Source organism: Euleptes europaea, chromosome 12 (genome assembly GCF_029931775.1).
Source record: "Euleptes europaea isolate rEulEur1 chromosome 12, rEulEur1.hap1, whole genome shotgun sequence".
Classification (NCBI taxonomy): domain Eukaryota; kingdom Metazoa; phylum Chordata; class Lepidosauria; order Squamata; family Sphaerodactylidae; genus Euleptes; species Euleptes europaea.
This window is the reverse complement of record NC_079323.1, coordinates 64227412-64247713: the sequence shown is the minus strand read 5'-3', so window position 1 is coordinate 64247713 and position 20302 is coordinate 64227412. Positions and strand designations below refer to the sequence as shown.

The 20302-nt window shown below is 41.3% G+C and overlaps 1 protein-coding gene across 1 annotated transcript in view; it reads right to left on the bottom strand.

Moving 5' to 3' along the window:
- Nucleotides 1–10525: 10525 nt before the first annotated feature.
- Nucleotides 10526–20302, bottom strand: part of ABCG1 (ATP binding cassette subfamily G member 1) — a 47774-nt gene continuing 37997 nt past the window's right edge. The window contains exons 10-14 of the mRNA XM_056858301.1: nt 19563–19731; nt 18146–18246; nt 16671–16829; nt 12989–13107; nt 10526–10751 (exon numbers count right to left, since the gene is read on the bottom strand). Of these exons, the coding sequence (XP_056714279.1) occupies nt 10526–10751; nt 12989–13107; nt 16671–16829; nt 18146–18246; nt 19563–19731 (774 nt within the window). The remainder of the gene's footprint in view (nt 10752–12988; nt 13108–16670; nt 16830–18145; nt 18247–19562; nt 19732–20302) is intronic.

Genomic DNA, 20302 nt, shown 5'->3' with positions numbered 1-20302 from the left:
GGGGCTTGGAACAAAGGGCAATTTGTAAGTAAGCTTTGACTCCAATCTGGATCTATATCTGGCAATTCTTTTTGCCATCAAATCACAGCTGGCTTATGGTGACCCTGTAGGGTTTTCAAGGCAAGAGACATTCAGAGGTGGTTTGCCATTGCCTGCCTCCACGTCATGACCCTGGTGTTTCTTGGAGGTCTGCCATCCAAATACTAGCCATGGTCAGGGCTGAGAGTGTGTGACTGGCCCAAGGTCACCCAGCGAGCTTCCATGGCACGAGTGGGGATTTGAACCTGGCTTTCCCAAGTCCTAGTCTAACACTTTGACCACCACACCATACTGGATCTCCATATCTGGCACTAGATGGTGTAAAAATGTTTGCAGTTCTCTATTTTTATGCTTTTGGCAACCATTAGCATGTTTTTTTCCCTTCTAACTTTTTAATGAGAGTCAGCATGGTGTAGTGGTTAAAGTCTTCAGAGTTTTGTACCCCACTCCCCCTCTCTAGGCAGGTCTGATGAAAACACTCTGTAGACTCCCCAGAGGCAGCTCCCTCCTGCACTGTGTGTGTTGTGTGTTAAGTGCTGTCAAGTCACTTCTGACTCATGGCGACCCTATGAATCAATGTACTTCAAAATGGCAGATTAACACCCTTGCTCAGGTCTTGCAAACTGAGGGCTGTGGCTTCAGTCCATCTCATTTTGGGTCTTCCTCTTTTCCTTCTGCCTTTAACTGTTCCTAGCCTTTTTGTTTTTTCCGGTGACTCTTGTCTTCTCATAAGGAGGGTTCACTGAGGGTTCCTGAAAAGCTGAGCACTCTTGATCAGTGCAATAAAGCAAGCATTTGACAGTTTTTAACTGTTAGGAATGTGTAAAGGTAAAGGTCCCCTGTGCAAGCACCGGGTCATTCCTGACCCATGGGGTGACATCACATCCCGACATTTTCTAGGCAGACTTTGTTTGCAGGGTGGTTTGCCAGTGCCTTCCCCAGTCGTCTTCCCTTTACCCCCAGCAAGCTGGGTACTCATTTGACCGACCTCGGAAGAATGGAAGGCTGAGTCAACCTTGAGCCGGCTACCTGAAACCGACTCCCGTTGGGATCGAACTCAGGTCCTGAGCAGAGCTTTTGACTGCAGTACTGCAGTTTAACACTTTTAAATCCAGTGGGGAGTATTCAGAGCAATTTGTGTTCTGTTATGGTCGGCTAGACTACAAGATGTGAGGGTCTTTATTTCTAAAACACTCCCATGACATTCAAATGAATACATTTTGAGAATATGTGCTACTTAGGCTGCAATTCTGGATGAGATTTCTTCTTAGTAAACATAGCTATTAGTAGGGTGCTAATCCATATTTGATAAACTATTTGATAACCTCAGCAAGTTTTCTCTAGATGGGAGATTATCTGGGAACCCTCTGTATTATGTTCCCTACCTTTTGTTCCATAAAGGGAAAAAAGGCAGAATGTAAAATATGAACTTCTGGACCTAATGACAAATTAGAATAAATTGTTTTCAGTTGATTTTTTTTGAATTATTTTCAATTGGCAGCTTGATCCTATTCATATTCATGGGGGTCAATAGGACTCTAAAGTGTACACTGCAGTCTTAAAGATCTACACCACTAATGTGTTTTTAAAATCTTGTTTTGCTTTCAGAATGCATCTTGTGATTCAAGAAACTTGCTGCCTACTTGAGATGGAAAATAAAGTTGATTTTAATTGTGCACCTACATATGCTCTCCTGTTGATGATGGCACTCACTGCTTTCAACAACATATACCTTCAGCACTCTGTCATACCTAAAGAATAAAAAGAGCAAGCAACTCTTCGTTGTAATTTCTCCAGCATGATGCCTGGAAGAAGTGGAGATAGGCTGGAGGGGGTGGTAAAGGGCAGCCTTTTCCAGCAGACTTATAAAGATCTTATGACTTTTGGATCTGGAGGAAAGCGTAGATAACTGCCAGTGAATCCAGCAATAACTAGCAGCAGTGAAGAATCCTGAGACTGGTGTGCAGGACTCAGTAATTCTAAAAGAGCACTTCCAGTCATCAGTTCTAAGAACTGTTGTATGTACTCACACAGATAATAGTTTTTGTTGCTCCCTGGGAAGTGTGCTGGATACGGTGGCCACCAAACCAACCTGGAGGAAACAAATGTCCTCCCCCTTAATCAGAGGCTTAATGGGATGTTATTTACAAGATGATATTATTTATTTCTGGGCTAGGAAAAGATTCAGCAGTCCATTTCCACATATTAAGCCTCTGTTAAAGAGACAAGATCCCCCCCCCCCCACTCCAGCTTCTTAGGAACCCTAGTGCTGGAATGAGCTAGGGCTGCTGTGAATTTCACTGCACACTTGTTTGCCAGTCAAACTTACCATGTTTAAAGACAGTAGTCAGACATACCAAATGCCATTTTACAGCCAAAGCAGAGAAGGGTCCAGACAACACTCCCCCCCCCCCCGCAACCAATTTGCTTCTGCATAACTCAATGCAGGGGTCATAAGAACATAAAAACACTCGCACTGACATTTGTGACATTCATCATTCAATCGGTAGTCTTGCACTCACCAAAAAAGAAAAAAAAGCTTTCATGTCTATAAAAAGGTGCATATCAAGGGAGGGCAGCAAATCAGCCTGGTTTTGTACCATCCTGCCAAGAACTGAAGCTTGATTTATAATACTTTCAAAGAACGGAAACTGACCCACACTCTCTGTGAAATTGACCAAATAAGCAGCCTCATGGTATTCCAGCATTATCATCTCATTAGTGCACTTGATAATGGCTTTGAGGGGAGGGGTTGGATGAGCAGAACAGACATGTGGGAGAGAAGCGAGAATGGGTGTGGGGAGAAAAACCCAACGTGACAAGTAAGCACAGGACCAGCTTTCAATTTATGATCGAGGCAGACTTCAAAGTAGGGGTAAAACAGCATCCTGAAAATGCAGGGCATATATTTCTGGCTGGGGATGAAGACAGTTTCTGGAGCTGAAAAGTGCCATCCTTGAGTGTTGTATCTGTTCAGTTAGCATTAAAACAGAAGTAGGACTAAGGTAGTTGTCTGAAAATAGCAATACTTTATTCTCTGTATTTCATTATCATAAGTGTTTCCCATTTTCAGAAAATGAGATCTAATTTGGAAAATAATGCACATACAAATATCCTACAGAAATATACAAAGCTTTTAATGTTAGTCTATGTAAAGTGTAGAATTAGAATGCCCAACATTCTAAATCTTTTTATTAGGTACATGAATTCAGGTACATGTAGTTCAATCAGTTATGTTGTCTGAACTACAAAAGATCACCGAGCCACCTGGAAAAATGACAGTTTACATGTATCTACAACAGTGCAATATATCACAGCGTGCAACAAGCAGCAGTCTCTAGAACAGCAAAACCGACAGGATTCCAAAGTAATGCTGTGTGCATTATACATCCAAAAGAGACAAGCTAGTTGATAAACTTTATATGCACACTTCAGCACGCTGATTTTTTTTGACTGATTACTTGCATTGACTTTTGCTTTTTGTTTTAAATTAAAAATACACACACATACACAAATATCTTAAATAACCAAGTAAGATTTAAGGGCAACAGTTCACCACAACCCAGAGGCAGTATTGTACAAATAGTTGGAAACAAGGTTAAAAAGACAAACCTGTCAGCAATACTGTCATGTTGCACCTCCCATACGGTGGATCGTTTCTCATTTTTAAAGAAAGATGCCACAGATGCCTAAAAAAGATTGTTGGGCTTTTTTTTAAAGGGTGTGTGTGAGGAAGGGAGGGTCTTTTAGACTAGTTAAATACTGGCATAGTCATAAAAAGGGCAACAGACAGCATGGATATTATCTTTTTCCTTCATCAATTTCAATGGGAAAAATAAGCATGTGCTTAACTGTCTCCCTTTGAAATCAGTAGGACTTTAAAATGCCTGATTTGAGAAGAGGCAAGCCCTTTACCTGGAATGGTTGATAACAGCACTGAAGCTACTAACTCGTGCCAAGAGTGTTTATATGATTAACAGTGTAGTCCTATGCAGAGTTGCACTGATTTTGAAGGGCTCAGACTAGAGTGGCCCTGCGTAGGTTAGCACTGCAAGGGTCACAGCCACTAATATAGTGACAGATGGCTCACATTTGTCAACAGTCCCATTGGCAAGTGTCTTCATAACAGTACAGGTTGTCCAAAACATATTATCTATGCTTTCTGCCCAGGAATAATTTCCAGCAATGGAAGAAGAAAATAATTGTTGGGTGAATAATGAAGAAAAACATATATACTATAGACACAGTTTCTTCACTGCTAGCAGTTCTTGATTCCCTATATCTCAAGTTTTACCACTGAAATGGAAAGCACCAATGCAAATATTATTCCAGCCTAGGAGCTTTTCTAGAACAGATTTTTTCAGAGCAAGTTTCACATTTTGCCTATTCAGTTATACAGATTTGTCAAGATTAAATAGCTATAACCACAGATCTGAGCCACCAGTCATGCTAATGTATATATGGCTCAAGTACCAAATAGTGGGATTCTGTAAAGCACATACAATATTTTTTTATCACAGCTGCAAGGAGGTGTTGAAGCCATGGATGAAAACTGCCAATGCTAAATATAGATTTAAAAGTACAATAGAATGTGTCATAGCTCCCATAAAACAGCAATCAGGCTATATCAATTTCCAAAGCAATTGGGAAGGAAAACAGATACTGTCCTGAATTACTAGTTAACATGATGATCAATGTAAGCTTAAATGTACAATGAATGCAGAATTATGGTTTCATGTTTGCTGTTTTAAGGCTGCTTAATTTGCCTTTTTGTTTAAAAAAAATTAGACCATGGGCTCAAGTACCAAGGTTTACATGTGGTTTACATGGACTGTTGGCATTTTTAGCCAGAGAATAAACTGAGACATGACTGGAAATTAAAACAAATGCAGTCCAAGACTTGTCTTTCCACCTTGGCTTTTGGAAGGGAAACTAAAAGAACAGTATTGGCTGATCAGAAAGTTAGTGGTGCAGATCAGTCCTCTCATATATAAAAAGCAAATTACACTAAATTATCTCCATCAGTATAAACAGTTTCACAAAACAATCTGAACATAACTGGAACCCGTCTAGGAGGGTGTGACTTACCTTCATTCTTATCAGTTAGAAAAGTCATTTGGGAGGTTAACAAACATCTCACCAGGATGCCTAAAATAGCCTGTTCTAGCCTTTACTGGGTCACCCACACAAAACAGCATGTCAGCATTTACCCAATCTGAATGCTCTGAGCTCAATGTGACTTCTCCAGCAATGTTTATTATGTGGATAACTATCTCATTTAAATTGCTATGTAAAGCCTCAAACACAACCAAATTCTGCCAAACAATATTGAGGCACTATTTGCTGAAATAAAAACATATAGCCTGTCTGATTATTCATCATCAGGTTTATGAGATTAAGTTGACTTGGAAGGAAAGCCAAATCAGGCATGCTTACATGGTTTGATTTGAGTGGGCTTAAGAGCACCTAACATTTTGCTGGACTTCAGCTAGTATGGACCTTTTAAGAGGAAAAAAATGTTAGGACTGGCAGAAAACTCAGAGGCATGATGAGAGTCATTCCATGGGCAAGACTGCTGGAAGGGAAAGGAGCGAGTGAAGGGAAGGCTATCCTAAAACAAGAGCTCTTGCAAGCTCAAGCCCTCAGTATTCCAACAAGAAGGAAGCATGGTAGAGGATCCAAGAAGCCAAGGTGGATGAACAAAGAACTCTATGATGAGCTATGGGAGGAAAAGGAAATGTTCAAGAAATGGAGGCAAGGACATACCTCTAAATAAGAGTATCTGCGGGTTGCTAGGTCAGCCATTAGAGGCCAAAGCTCACACTGAGCTGATGATGGCCAGGGAGGCTCGCTACAACAAGAAAAGTTTCTTTAGATATGTGAAGAGCAAACGCAAGGGAAAAGAGGCCATAGGCCCACTGTTGGGTGAAAATGGAGAAACTCTGACAGAAGACAGAGAGAAAGCAGAAAGGATCAATGCTTATTTTGCCTCTGTTTTCTCTGTGAAAAAGAAAAAGGCTCATCTAGAGAGGATAGTAGGCAAGCCACAGCATCCGGGCTGCTGGTTGACATGGAGGTAGCTGAGAAGCCCCTGGCTGCATTAGATGACCACAAATCCCTTGGGCAGTATGCACCGAAGAGTGCTCAAAGAACAGAAATGAGGGACATGCATACTGAATGGGGGATACACTTCTGGGCAAGCAGTGTGTGTGTGAACAAGATCTTGGGGTATGGGTGGACCGTAAGTTAAATATGAGCAGCCAGTGTGATACAGAGACAAAAAAGCTAATGCAATCTTGGGGTGCATCAACAGAGGCATAACATCCAAATCGCAAGATGTCACAGTTCCACTGTGTATGACGAGGATGATCAGGGGCCTGTAGACCAAGCCCTATGAGTAAAGGCTGATAAAGTTGGAAAGTTGGGAAAGTCTGGAGAAGAGGAGGTTGAGAGGCGGGGACGATTGCTCTCTTTAAGCATTTGAAGGGCTGTCACTTAAAGGAGGGCAGGGAGCTGTTCCTGTTGGAAGCAGAGGATAGGACTCGCAATAATAGGTTTAAATTGCAGGTGGAAGGGTACCGGCTGGATATTAGGAAAATTTTTTTTACAGTAAGAGTAGTTCAGCAGTGAAATCGGCTCCCTAGGGAGTTGGCAATAGTGATCACAATGGCATCAAATTTAATTTATATGTAAGTGGGAAAGTGACTGGGAAATCTCACACAATTACCTTTGACTTTAAAAGAAGGAACTTCTCTAAAATGAGAAAACTGGTAAAGAGGAAGTTGAAAGGAACAGTTAGAAGGGTTAAATCTCTTGAAAAGGCTTGGGGGTTACTCAAGTCCACATTACTAGAGGCTCAGCTAGCTTGTATACCGCAGGTCAGGAAAGGTAGTAATAAGTCCAAGAGGTAACCACCATGGCTAACATGTAAGGTGAAGGAAGAAATTAGAGAAAAAAAAGTCTTCCTTCAGAGACTGGAAGGTTTGCCCAAATGAGGCGAACAGAAGCAAACACAAACTTGCACAAAGGAAATGCAAGCAGATAATTAGAGATGCAAAAAAAGATTTTGAGGGGCTTATTGCTAAACACATCAAAACAAACAATAAGAAATTCTTTCAGTATATTAGGAGTAGGAAACCAGCTAGGGAAGCGGTTGGACCATTGGATGACAATGGGAGTCAAGGAACTCTAAGGGAGGATAAAGCGATTGCTGAAAAACTAAATGAATTCTTCTCATCTGTCTTCACTGTTGAAGATACAGGGCAGATTCCTTCTCCTGAACAGAAATTTTGGAGAGGGGAAAATGAGGCAAATAGTGGTAACAAGACAGGAAGTCCTTGAACGTCTAGACAAACTGCAAACTAACAAATCACAGGGACCAGACGGTATTCATCCTAGAGTTCTTCAAGAACTCAGATGGGAAATTGCTGAACTTCTAACAAAGATATGTAATATGTCCCTTCGATCAGCCTCTGTACCAGAGGACTGGAATAACACCCATTTATAAAAAAGGTTCCAGGGGGGACCCAGGAAATTACAGGCCTGTTCCGGTTAAATTAGTGGAAAACATTATTAAAGATAGAATTGTCAAGCATATAGAAGGACAAGGTCTGCTGGGCAAAACCCAACATGGCTTTTGTAAGGTTAGGTCCTGTCTCACTAACCTATTAGAGTTTTTTGAAAGTGTCAATAAGCATGTGGACAGGAATGAGCCTGTGGATATTGTGTATTTGGATTTCCAAAAGGTTTTTGACAAAGTCCCCCACCAAAGACTGCTAAGCAAACTTCATAGTCATGGGATAAGAGGACAAGTCCTCTTATGGATTGAGAGCTGGCTGAAAAATAGGAAGCAGAGAGTAGGAATCAATGGTCAGTTCTCCCAATGGCGGGATGTGAGCAGTGGGGTGCCTCAGGGATCTGTGTGGGGACCGGTGCTTTTCAACCTGTTCATCAATGACCTGGAGTTGGGGTTAAACAGTGAAGTAGCCAAGTTTGCAGATGACACCAAATTATTTAGGGTGGTTAAAACAAAATCGGACTGTGAAGAGCTCCAGAAGGATCTCTGCATACTGGAAGAATGGGCATTAAAATGGCAAACGAGATTCAATGTGAGTAAGTGTAAAGTGATGCATATTGGGACAAAAAATCCCAACTTCACATATACACTGATGGGATCTGTGCTGGCAGCGACAGACCAAGAAAGGGATCTTGGGGTGGTAGTGGATCGCTCGATGAAGATGTCAACCCAGTGTGCGGCTGCTGTAAAAAAGGCAAATTCCATGCTGGCCATAATTAGACGAGGAATAGAGAATAAAACTGCTGATAACATACTGCCCTTGTACAAATCTATGGTGAGACCACACTTGGAATACTGTGTACAGTTCTGATCACCACACCTAAAAAAGGATATTACAGAGCTTGAGAAGGTGCAGAAAAGAGCAACCAAAATGATTAGGGGACTAGAGCAACTGTCCTATGGGGAGCGGTTAAGACGCTTAGAGCTGTTTAGCTTGGAAAGAAGGCAGCTGAGGGGAGACATGATAGAGGTCTATAAAATTATGCATGGTTTGGAGAGAGTGGACAGGGAGACGTTTTTCTCCCTCTCCCATAATACTAGAACACGGGGTCATCTGCTAAAGCTGGAGGGTGAGAGATTCAAAACAGATAAAAGGAAGTATTTTTTCACACAACACAGTTAAATTGTGGAACTCCCTGCCCCAGGATGTGGTGATGGCTGCCAGCTTGGAGGGCTTTAAGAGGGGAGTGGACATATTCATGGAGGAAAGGGGTATTCACGGCTATTAGTTAAAATGGATACTAGTCATGCTGCATACCTATTCTCTCTAGTATCAGAGGAGCATGCCTATTATATTAGGTGCTGTGGAACACAGGCAGGATGGTGCTGCTGCAGTCGTTTTGTTAGTGGCTTCCTAGAGGCACCTGGTTGGCCACTATGTGAACAGACTGCTGGACTAGATGGGCCTTGGTCTGATCCAGCAGGGCCTTTCTTATGTTCTTATGTGATGAGCTCCCCCTCACTGGCAGTCTTTAAGCAGAGACTAGACAAGAACTTGTCAGGGATGCTCTAGGCTGATCCTGCATTAAGCAGGGGGTTGGACTAGATGGCCTGTGTGACCCTTTCTAACTCTTTGATTCTATGATTCTATGAAAACTGAATTGGTTAATTTTGATTGTGTAAAGCTGAGAGGGAGAGAGAGACAGAGAGACAGAGAGAGACAGAGACAGAGAGAGAGACAGAGAGAAGTACATAGACATTGTGGATACTTTTAAAAAACTTCACGATAAGCATTGTTAACACTGAACCACTGACAATCCTTAAAAAAAATTCCTTAAAACATTCAAATGTGATTTGAGATATGATTCTATATTTTCAGAACTGGAATTCTTAGCTTCTGCATTCATGTGTGTGTGTGTACAGTGCCGTCAAGTCGCAGCCGACTTATGGCGACCCCTTTTTTTGGGTTTTCATGGCAAGAGACTAACAGAGGTGGTTTGCCAGTGCCTTCCTCTGCACAGCAACCCTGGACTTCCTTGGTGGTCTCCCATCCAAATACTAACCAGGGCTGACCCTGCTTAGCTTCTGAGATCTGACGAGAGCAGGCTAGCCTGGACCATCCAGGTCAGGGCTCCGCATTCATGGGAGGTAGTTAATTTGGACAATAACATCTTTCAAATATCACAGGAAAACTGAAGGATTCTGCAAAAGCAGAATGCTATAAGGAATTATCTACAGACAACTCAAGACATATTTTCTGTGCTATGGAATTCTTTTCCAGCATTTTACTATGAATTTGGCATTTTATCTTCATATTACACTTTTTGGAGTATGAGACCAGCTCATAAGAATAAAGCTCCAGAGCTGTGCATGTAAACCAGAACCAAATTACCTGTATTCTTCTTTTTAAAAAACACCATTCATTAAACAATATTCTTTTGAAGTGTGAAGGATTTGTGGATTTCGGCTTTCTTGGATGGTTTCATGTGGGTGGGGGAACTTGCAGAAAATGCAGGAAACTTGCAATGATGAAGTCTGGATGCAAAGGGAAGAGATGGTCTTACATTCTTCACATTTCCAACTGGTTTCTGACAGAATAGAGATGAACAATCCCCAGCCATTTTCTACTTGGCTGTCAGGACTATAGCTACCTTCCAAGAAACAGTTTTCATGAAAGAAAGTTCCTGTGATCACTACTGACACTTTTGCAGACTCAAAACAGCATTTCAAAATTCCCTTCTAGGTCTTCCTAGATAAAGCCAGGCAGTATAACAAGAAGATGACATAACCCAACTGAACTGATTACCATAATGAGGTATCCACTAATCCAACACTATGTGGTTTTGTACAGGCTAGATCACAAAATCATTTGCAACTGGGGTCTGGAAACCTGTCTGCCACCATCAGACAATAAATACAGTCCACAACTGCAGGAATATTGTTCTTGCCATGGGTTGATACATTTGCTTTCTACCTCTCTGCTCGGATTTTGTATCTGAGGACAAAGTAGGCAACAAGGCGCAGGGCTACGAAGAAAATCCCAAGCACAATGAAATCCAGGTAAAGTTTTGCATTTTCTACATCCAGCTCTCGAAGGATATCCTTTGATTTTTGAAAGTGGCAAGTTTCTTCCTCGCAGTGGAGATCTTCACGATCCAAGCCATAGATGGAAAGAATAACACCCTCAAACCCGTATCTAACGAGAGAAGAATATTATGCAAAGTCAAAACAGATGGGGACATATACTATACTATACTATACTATACTATACTATACTATACTATACTATACTATACTATACCATACTGTCGCAGTAGCAATGATTTCACTCCCGGTCCAAGGAGACACCTGTTAGCTAAGTCATCCTTTGCTTGCAGTTTTAGTTTTTAGCTGATGTAATCGGGGAAAGTTTTTGGAAAAGTTTGAAAAGGTTATTTTGATGAGATAGCTTCTGGTCTTCTATCTAGCCATTTCAGATATGATTTGATTATGTGATAAAGTGAACAGATGTGTTTATGCTGACTTATTATGATAGCCAACCAGGTACTTAGCAATAGTCACATGATTGTGATTAGAGATTGATCAGATAGATAAGTTTTGCTATAACTATGCATCTGAGGACCAAATCAGATTTCCTTGGACTGAAGCTCAGAGATTGAAAAACCCTTGCTTGGTAATGTATTAGGATCCTTCTGGATTAATTGATATTCCTTAAGAGCAATGAATAAGAGACTGAATTCTGATTTATTCTAACAGACAACTAGTTTTAATATGCATTAAAATAATGTTAGGAGAATTGATTATACTTGCCTGCTTAATTACATTCTGTATAAGTTCAATAATATTAGTACTATATTTTATACTCTCTTGTTTATTAAAAAGAACCTTTCCTTTTATTAATAAAAGTTAGAAAGATTCAAACAGTTAGAAAGTTAGAAAGTCAGAAAGTTAGTTAATAAAAGTTAGAAAGATTCAATTCATCTGCTGGTTACCTGAATAGAGAACCAAGGACCTATGTCCTGAGAAAAATATTGTATTATCAACAAGTTTGGATGAGGTGTAAGCCTTTTCTAATTTGATAAAACGGGGAGAATTATGATACTGTGAATAGCAGCCAAGAGCAAAGCCTTGAGTTATTTTCAGTTCACAGCTCTCTGAAGTTGTGAGCAAAAACCTTGATCGCTACAATACTATACTGTACACCTTGAATTCACTGCCACTTTCAGGCTTGGGAATATTAATTTTTCAGATTCAGATTCAGACACCTTTATTGGCATAGTAAAATAGCAATGAGGGAGGGGAATATTAATTATATTTACATCAATTGGGATTCTAAATAAATATTATTAGATGTCCAATTAGGTAAGAGCTATTCATATGTAAAAGAAGGTTTCCACAGGCAAACATGTGCTGTGTAGATTAATAAACATCGCTCCCCCCCCCCAAATCACATAAAGAACTGTGCAACCTGTGCTCTTCCTAGATTGAACCGAGCAAACAGTTGGTCAGTGTTTTCATATTACCAATCACACGTTGTGGGGAACAGGTCAGGAGACTGAAGTCAGGTCAAAGCTTTGTAAACTGGGGGCATTATCATCAGTCACTTACATATAAACATCAGAAGCTGCCTTATACAAAATCATTGATCTACATAGCTCAGTACTGCCTATTCTGACTGATATTAGTTCTCCAGGGTATCAGGCAGAGATGGGCCTGTCCCAGCCCTACTTCCTGAGTTACTTTAACTGCAGATGTCAGGGACTGAACTTGGGACCTTCTGCATGAAAATGGCTGAACCTTCCATTTTACAGATGGAATACAGGTTGAGTGTAGGTGACACAGCCAATGGCTCTCAGGGAGTGTGCAGAACTGAGCCTTGAACTCAGGTCTTTAAGACACAAACACGACATGACATCCACTGAATCAAACTGGCTCATGCCTGTATGGTCTTGTAACATCGAACTGTTCTCAAACTTTCCTACACGTGGCTTAAAGAGAGAGAGAGACAGAGAGATTCAAAGGCACGATCCTGTGTGCAGCTTCTTCTACTCACAGAAGGACTGTTGTTGCCTTTTAGCAACATTTTCTGGAAGCCTATCTTTATTTTCTTTATTTTCTGCACTGAATTGTAACAAGAGGTGCTGAGCCCCACCAACATCCCTGCCGTGCAGTACAGCAGCTCGGGTTCAGCTGAATGCTGGCCAGCACCAAGGGATCGCCCTCCCCATGCCCCCCTCACTATACAGCCAATAAGTGCCTGGCTTAGGCAAACTCCCTTCATCAAGAGATGTCTCAAGGTGTTTGCCAAATGCATATATTTCTTCTCTAAAATGTTCTTCCACTTTTAAAGAGAGTCCCCAAAGAAAGCATTATCAATGTAAAAAACATAGCACAAGTACAGCTGAAGCAGCAGCAGGTTTTGTTGACATATACCTGACATATGAGATGTAAGACATCCACTGGAGGTATGCCGGAATAGTATCAAAGCTGACAAAGAAACCTGAGAAGAGGAGAACTGGGATTGCTGTAACAGGTCCTACAAATGTTGCCACCTTAAGAAAAACAAACAGAAAACAAATATACTGATAGTGGGAAAATGTATTATAATTTGTCAGAACTATCCCTACTTAAAGGCTTTTTGCATTTGCTGTAAACATTTTTGTATCTCCCTTAATTAGACAGGACATTTACAATGTAACAAAGTTACAGCATTCTAAGTCCACAGATGTCAATGGGCTTACAGGGGTTAACTTTGCTTAGGATCAAACTGTTAGGATGTGTCCTTGATAGCAGTTAGGAATGTCTAAGTACCATGGGGAGGAGTTGTGGCTCAATGGAAGAACATCTGTTTGGCATGTAGATGGTTCCAGGTTCAATCCCCACCATCTCCAATTAAAAATATCAGGTTGTAGGTGATGTGAAAGGCTTCCATCAGAAACCCTGAAGAGCCACAGCCAATCTGCAACCTTAAAATGAATTGCTCAACAATAAATGATTTGCTTGTGTTTAGAAAGTGTTTCCAAGCCACTTGCACTATTTCTGTACACCAATTAAATCTAATTTATTCTTATGCAAGAATTGTTGCCCTAATCTTTGAAAAGCAACTTTCTTGAACTCAGACCTTTATGTGCTGATAGTCATGTTGATTATGGTCTATTGTGCTCTAAAAAAAACCTTTGAGAATCAATATACTCTTTGTTTTAAAACATTTTCACTTACAGTAGTAGACCTAATTCAGAAAATATTCTGCAAGTGACAAACCATATCTTCTGTGTTTAAGACCGCACCACAAGCTGATAAGTCAGCTGTGACTTGATGGCACTTTCCACCACCACACAAGCTGATGGCTACTGTGCAGCTTGTACGTAGGGTTGTGCAAAAAAAAAAAAAAAAAATTGGAACATTTCAGGTGCGGGTTTATTGAGCCCAATTTTTTTGGGTAAATCCAGAATAAGCTGAATACCCATACCAGTAAAGGGTTATTTAGGCTTTATTTCCAGGTTTACCAAAAAATTCGGGTCCATTATAGTCTACGGGGATTTTTTCAACAACTAACAAAACTACACACTGCTAATGAACTACTAATAAATGCAACTCCTAAATGTACAGAACATTCTCTATAAACCAAAATAAAAACAAGCGCAACAGATAGCGGCCCAAAACAGTCCAAAATGACTACGCTGTATCAAATAAAATCAAGCATGTAGATTACACAAAGGTGACGAGCCTTCTATTGATGAACCTGAAAATCACCAGTACGTGCCCTCCAGATACAAATACACATTTTGCAGACAATAGCTTCATGAGCCAGTACAGAACATATTTTATATTAAGACCACAGTGGGTTCAAACACCATAGCTGCTAGCGCAAAATGGGAGAAAGGTGAGGTAGCAAAGGTGTGCATCTGAGCAAAGGTGCACCCGAGCAAAGGCAAATAGCTTATTTGACTTCGGGCAGATTCCCAGGTTTTGGTATTCGGTGTACCCAAAACCTGAATATTGCCGAAACGGCTAATTTCGGGTTTATTTTCGGTTCAGGTATATTGATATGCGCAACCCTACTTGCAGCTGCACTATCAGAAGCTACAACACACAGAATGTCTCCCTTTTTCATGGGCTCAGCCCCAAAGCCACCACTAAAGCGTTCAGCACTAGAAGTGCAGTATGAAAGCTCCACTCTCTCTCCAGGGCTCTTTTTCACATGGCATTAGATACCTTCTCCACAGGCATGTCACATCAGAAGGCCATTTTGCAGGGAGCAACTCAGAAGTGTTAGAGACTTCAGGATCTCTGCAATGCAAATTTAGCCTTCAGGTGCAACAAATATCCAGCTTCCCAAGTATAGTTCTCGCAGGCCACAAACCTCCTTGATTTCTTCCATACCATCATTAATTTATCAGTTGGTCTTTCCTATTGGATTATTCAATGGATAATACATTAGATGGTTATTGCTTTGGCTATCCACTACATTTTGCCTTAGCCTCATCTTGTTCCTGCAGACCTTTTGAGTGGTGCTGATCTCCCAAAATACTAGAACTCAAGGGCATCCAATGAAGTTGATGGGCAGTTGATTCAGCACAGAAAAAAGGAAATGCTTCTTTACACAGTGAGTGATTAAAGTGTGGAATTTGCTGCCAGAGGATGTAGTTTACAGAGTGTGTAGCGATGGCCACAGATAGATTCATGCAGGATAGGTGGCACTGATCCTGATGACTAAAAGAACCTCCACGTTCAGAGGCAGGAAACCTCTGAATACCAGTGCCAGGAGGCAACATTAGAGGAAGGTCTCAGACTTTATGCCTTGTTGTTGGACCTCCAGATGAGCTGATTGGCCACTGTGTGAAACAGGATGAAGGACTAGATCCAGCAGGGCTCTTCTTATGTTCTTATACCAGAATGACAATGCAATCCTAAGCCAATTGACTTAGAAGGGTGTAACTCTTCTTAAGACTGCACTGTAAATCTGTTAGCAATTCCCTTGCGGGTTTCTGCTCTGTGCAGATTTTCCCTTTGGGTGATGCAATTTCCCTGCATTGTAGATTACTCCAGTACATTCACATAAAGGTAAAGGTAGTCCCCTGTGCAAGCACCGGGTCATTCCTGACCCATGGGGTGATGTCACATCCCGACATTTGATAGGCAGACTTTGTTTTTACGGGGTGGTTTGCCAGTGCCTCCCCCAGTCATCTTCCCTTTACCCCCAGCAAGCTGGGTACTCATTTTACCGACCTCGGAAGGATGGAAGGCTGAGTCAACCTTGAGCCAGCTGTCGGGATCGAACTCAGGTCGTGAGCAGAGCTTTTGACTGCAGTACTGCAGCTTACCACTCTGCGCCACGGGGCTCTTCGTAGTACATTCATAGATTATTACAAATGTATCACTTCTATAGACTGTTATTTATATATTAACTTCAATACATATTGTGATCTTCAAGGTGAAATAAAGCAGATCCTAATTAGTCACTTAGCAGTATACATTTTTCAGCAGTCATGGCCCTGCACAATGTCATATGGACTTCGAAGGCACCTTACAGAGAGACAGTGGGTTGGATTCAGTGGAAGAGTTCCCAAAAAGGAGTTGGTCAAATGGCTATTTCTCTGCCTTCCCCAAGCAGCCCAAGACAAGCAAAATGTACAACAGGCTTGGGCGCTCCAAAGATGACTTAGCATTGGATAAGCCTTTTTCTTTTCCATTTAAGGCTTGCATCAGCGGAGAAGGGAAAACAGCAATTTTTATTTACCTTATTCCCCCTCGTTGCTGTAGTATCCCGTCCTCTGGCATATTTTCATTATAAGGCTCCCAATCCTTTGAGGAATTTGGAGACAAACGACAGGGTGCTTAGGGAAGGCAGAGAAAGCACCCTTTTGCCAACTGCTTCTGTGAACTCTTCTGCTAGATCCAACTCAGTCTGTAAAAAGTTGCTGGCTAAGCTCAGGACCTTAGTCAGATTGAGCAGCTTCCTGGATCTGGGTCCTTAGGCTAGCCCAGGGATTGCCTCTTAACCTTTTCAAAGTCTTGGCAGCTTCTTTCAGCATGTCAAAGCTCAGCAAGAAAATGTATATGTTAGGATTGCTAAAAGGAACAGGGGTGTGTATTCTTTAAAAAAATGCAGTACCTGGAGGGAGGTGGAAGCTGCACCAATCAAAAGTCCCAAAGACTGAGCCACTAGTGATGTCATTGTTCCCAGTGCTGCAAACAAGACAAACCGTAGAGCGTCGGACGGTTGTGCTGTCATCCAGTACACAATGCTACAATAAGCTACAGGAAACATAACCTGCAGGAAAAACAAACACATTTCAATTTATACATAGTTATTGATGTCAAAACTGAAACACAAGGTTTTACTTTATTTTAGTAATGGGAGCTTCCTGCTATACAACTTCTATTGATCCTGCACTCACGTCCAATGCCACTATGCAGCAATGCATTATATGTATCAAAGAACTGCTGTCAGAGTCCTCTAGCATCTTCCTGACTACCATCTTTTGTTATTAAATAATTTGTTAAAAAAAGAAAAAGAAAAAAAGGAGGAGACCAGAATATCAGGTATCAGCAGCATTTTGATAGCTTATACTGTGAAATGCTTGTCTTTATTACAGTTAAACCAAATGTGGAGAAAAGACTTGTATACTGCAAAGACTCCTAGAGGGTTGCAAAGCATCTCTCTATGTTTTACAGGTGCATAAACAATTGCCCTATCAGGGTTCCTCTTAGTGAAAACTAGGCTATGTATTGTCAGGGTTTGGTATGTTTTTTCTGCTCCACATAGTTGCTGTCAGTTGCAACCTATTGGCAGCCATTAACGTATATAGGAGAAAATGATAGGGTTCACTCAGGGGATGCCACTGGGCTAGTACTAACCCTGACCCTGATTAACCAAGTATCTAAAATGAAAGACTGATCTTCAACCCCTCTCAACTGATACAGCAACTCAGATTTTATCCCATAAAATTCAGTGGGATCCACTGGAAACTGAACCAACTGATCCATCTGCAGTTTCTCCTGTTTCCCCCCATCATCTATTTATGCCTCCCCTGAGTCTTCTGTTTCTTGGCATGATTAACAGTGGAATTGAGAGGTTTCAAGAGCATCACAAAAAAGATGTTGGGAAATGCCTATTATACATTTAGTGAATGTAATTTATGGCTGTACTATAAATGGTTCACATAAATTACAAACTTATATATGTTCACTAATTTCTATTATGCATAAAGGAGAGCCAGTATGGTGTAGTGGTTAAAAGTGGTGGACTCTGACCTGGAGAACTGGGTTTGATTCCCTGTTCCTCTACATGAGTGGTGGATTCTAATCTGGAAAAGCAGGTTTGATTCACCTCCACATGAAGCCTGCTAGGTAACCCTGGCCTAGTCACAGTTCTCTCAGAACTTTCTCAGCCCCACCTACCTCACAAGGTGCCTGTTGTGTGTGTGGGGAGGGAAGGTGATTGTAAGTTACTTTGAGTATCCTTAAGGTAGAGAAAAGTGGGGTATAAAAACCAACTCTTCTTCATAACAAGAATGTATTTAGGAAGGGCTGTTATCTACCTTGTGGTTATGCAAAATACTGAGTGGAATGCAAAATGATGCTTACCTGAAAAGGGACATCAGCCATTGTTTTTGCTAAGTAGTAAGCCTTCAGACTATACCAATAATTCAGATGTTCTCTAAGAAACACACCCATCTCCAGAGGAACTATGTCAAACAATTAAATAAATACAGTCAAACTGATTGTAATCCTTCACTATAATATTGCTACTGATATCTGACTGCCGAGAAGTGTGTGTTGACCCTTGTACTCTTCAAGCTCCAGGAACTGCTCAAGCAGAAAACATTTAATCCAGACTTTCAAGATTCAGGGCTACATGAGGTGGCTGTTTCCAAAGAGCCTGCAGATTTCTCTGAAAGGAAGCAGTAGGCAGGCCTGGCAACCAGTGGAAGACCAGGGTCAGGGACATGTCGGCCAGTGGTGTGACATATCACTTTGGGGAACACCTAAAAGTTATGCCAATCCTTACTAGGAATCACAGAAAACCCTGTGGTTTTACTACAGAGTTTCAGCCAAGGTGTGAAATCACTTCTGGGTTTTCCCAGAAGTGATGTCACGCCATCACCCAACAGCCATTTTTTTATGGGTCAGAGCAGTGGTAGGAAATGCCAGTTTGGAGCAGGGAATTACCGGCCCCCATTAGGAGGCTGGCAACCTTAGGAAGCAGAAAGGCCAGTCTCTCCAGGCCCACTTCACTCTACTCACTTGGTTGCTAGGGCAAGTTTAGAGGGTCCTTCTCTTCCTATGTCTAAGCTGCTGCCATTTGAACCCAGATTTATAAGGCTGCTGAACTGGCTCAGGATTTGTGGACTTTCTGCACACTTTACTGAAGTCTTTGTGTCTTCAAGGGCCTAGATCTGAAGTCTCCCACAGCTCTCTCTTTGCCAAGATGCTTCCTTGAATCTCATCATTTCTAGCCTCACCACATCAATTCACTACTTCACCACAGCCCACCTATAAAACTTCGCTGGGGAATGATTTTACATGTACCTGCTGCTAGCAGTTATAATCCTGAAGTCCTGTTGTAGGAAAAGCAAGCTCTACATTACATAAACCAATACATAAACAAAATAATTCCCACAAGTGTTTCATGACCTCAATAATCTTGTGAATAGCTCTATCAATGTTCTAGCAGCAGAGCTTGAAAACAGGGAATCACAAAGGACTGAAAAGGTGAATTATTTCTAGTTCAGACCAACAGGTAAACCCTGAATAATGACATTAGTGAGTCTTCTTCAAAAGGATATTTTTAAAAGCACTACAAAGATTATCACTAAATGTGCTCAGCCAATTTCAATTACAACCAAAATAAATATTCTAAGAATGCAAAGCCAGGTCAACTGAAGCTGTTGGCAAAGTCAAGGGTATTGCACCATGTGAGTTATTATGTCCTAGAACTGTTTGTTTAATGTCACTTAAAACACCTTATTTATAAATTATAGCAAGTGTTGTCATTACTCACATGTAAGGACTGTTGGCATAAGAGCAGCAAACATAAGAAATAACATGGAAAAAAAGAGGAAGCCAGAATTGCTCAGAACTTTCTTTGCTTCATTTCCAATCCCCAAATACAGCAGCCCTATGAGGAGTCCAATTCCAATGTGTGACATGATCCGTAGATGTGTCAGGACCTGAAAGTCAGGCAAAAGTATACTTGTTATGAGATCTCTGGGGGGTCTAGTAAGTACAGTAAAATGCCTACATTGGGTAGATATAGGCTTATCATCTGTATGGTACAATTTAATGTATACCATGTTATAAATTTGACTTTTAGAAGTGAACATTTGTACACAGCAATGCGACTTTATACTAGGCCACCCCAAAGGGTTTACTTCACTTATTGCCACCAATTAAATCAGGGGTGGGGAACCTTTTTTCTGACAAGGGCCATTTGGATATTTATAACATCATTTGTGGGCCATACAAAATTATCAACTTAAAAATTAGCCTGCTATATTTGGTCAAACATTTAGCCAAGGGGCACGACTGGAGACGGCTCCGAGTGTCTGCCACATAGAGCAACTCGCTTTTGAGATCTGCTGTCCCCAGCTGGGCCCAAGAGATTCAGGCAGGGCAGCATCCTTCTGAGCTAGAGATCTGCCAGGACCCATGAAGGGCCAGACCAAATGATTTTGTGGGCCTTATATGGCCCCCGAGCCTGACGTTCCCAACCCCTGAATTAAATGGACTATAGCAAAAAAA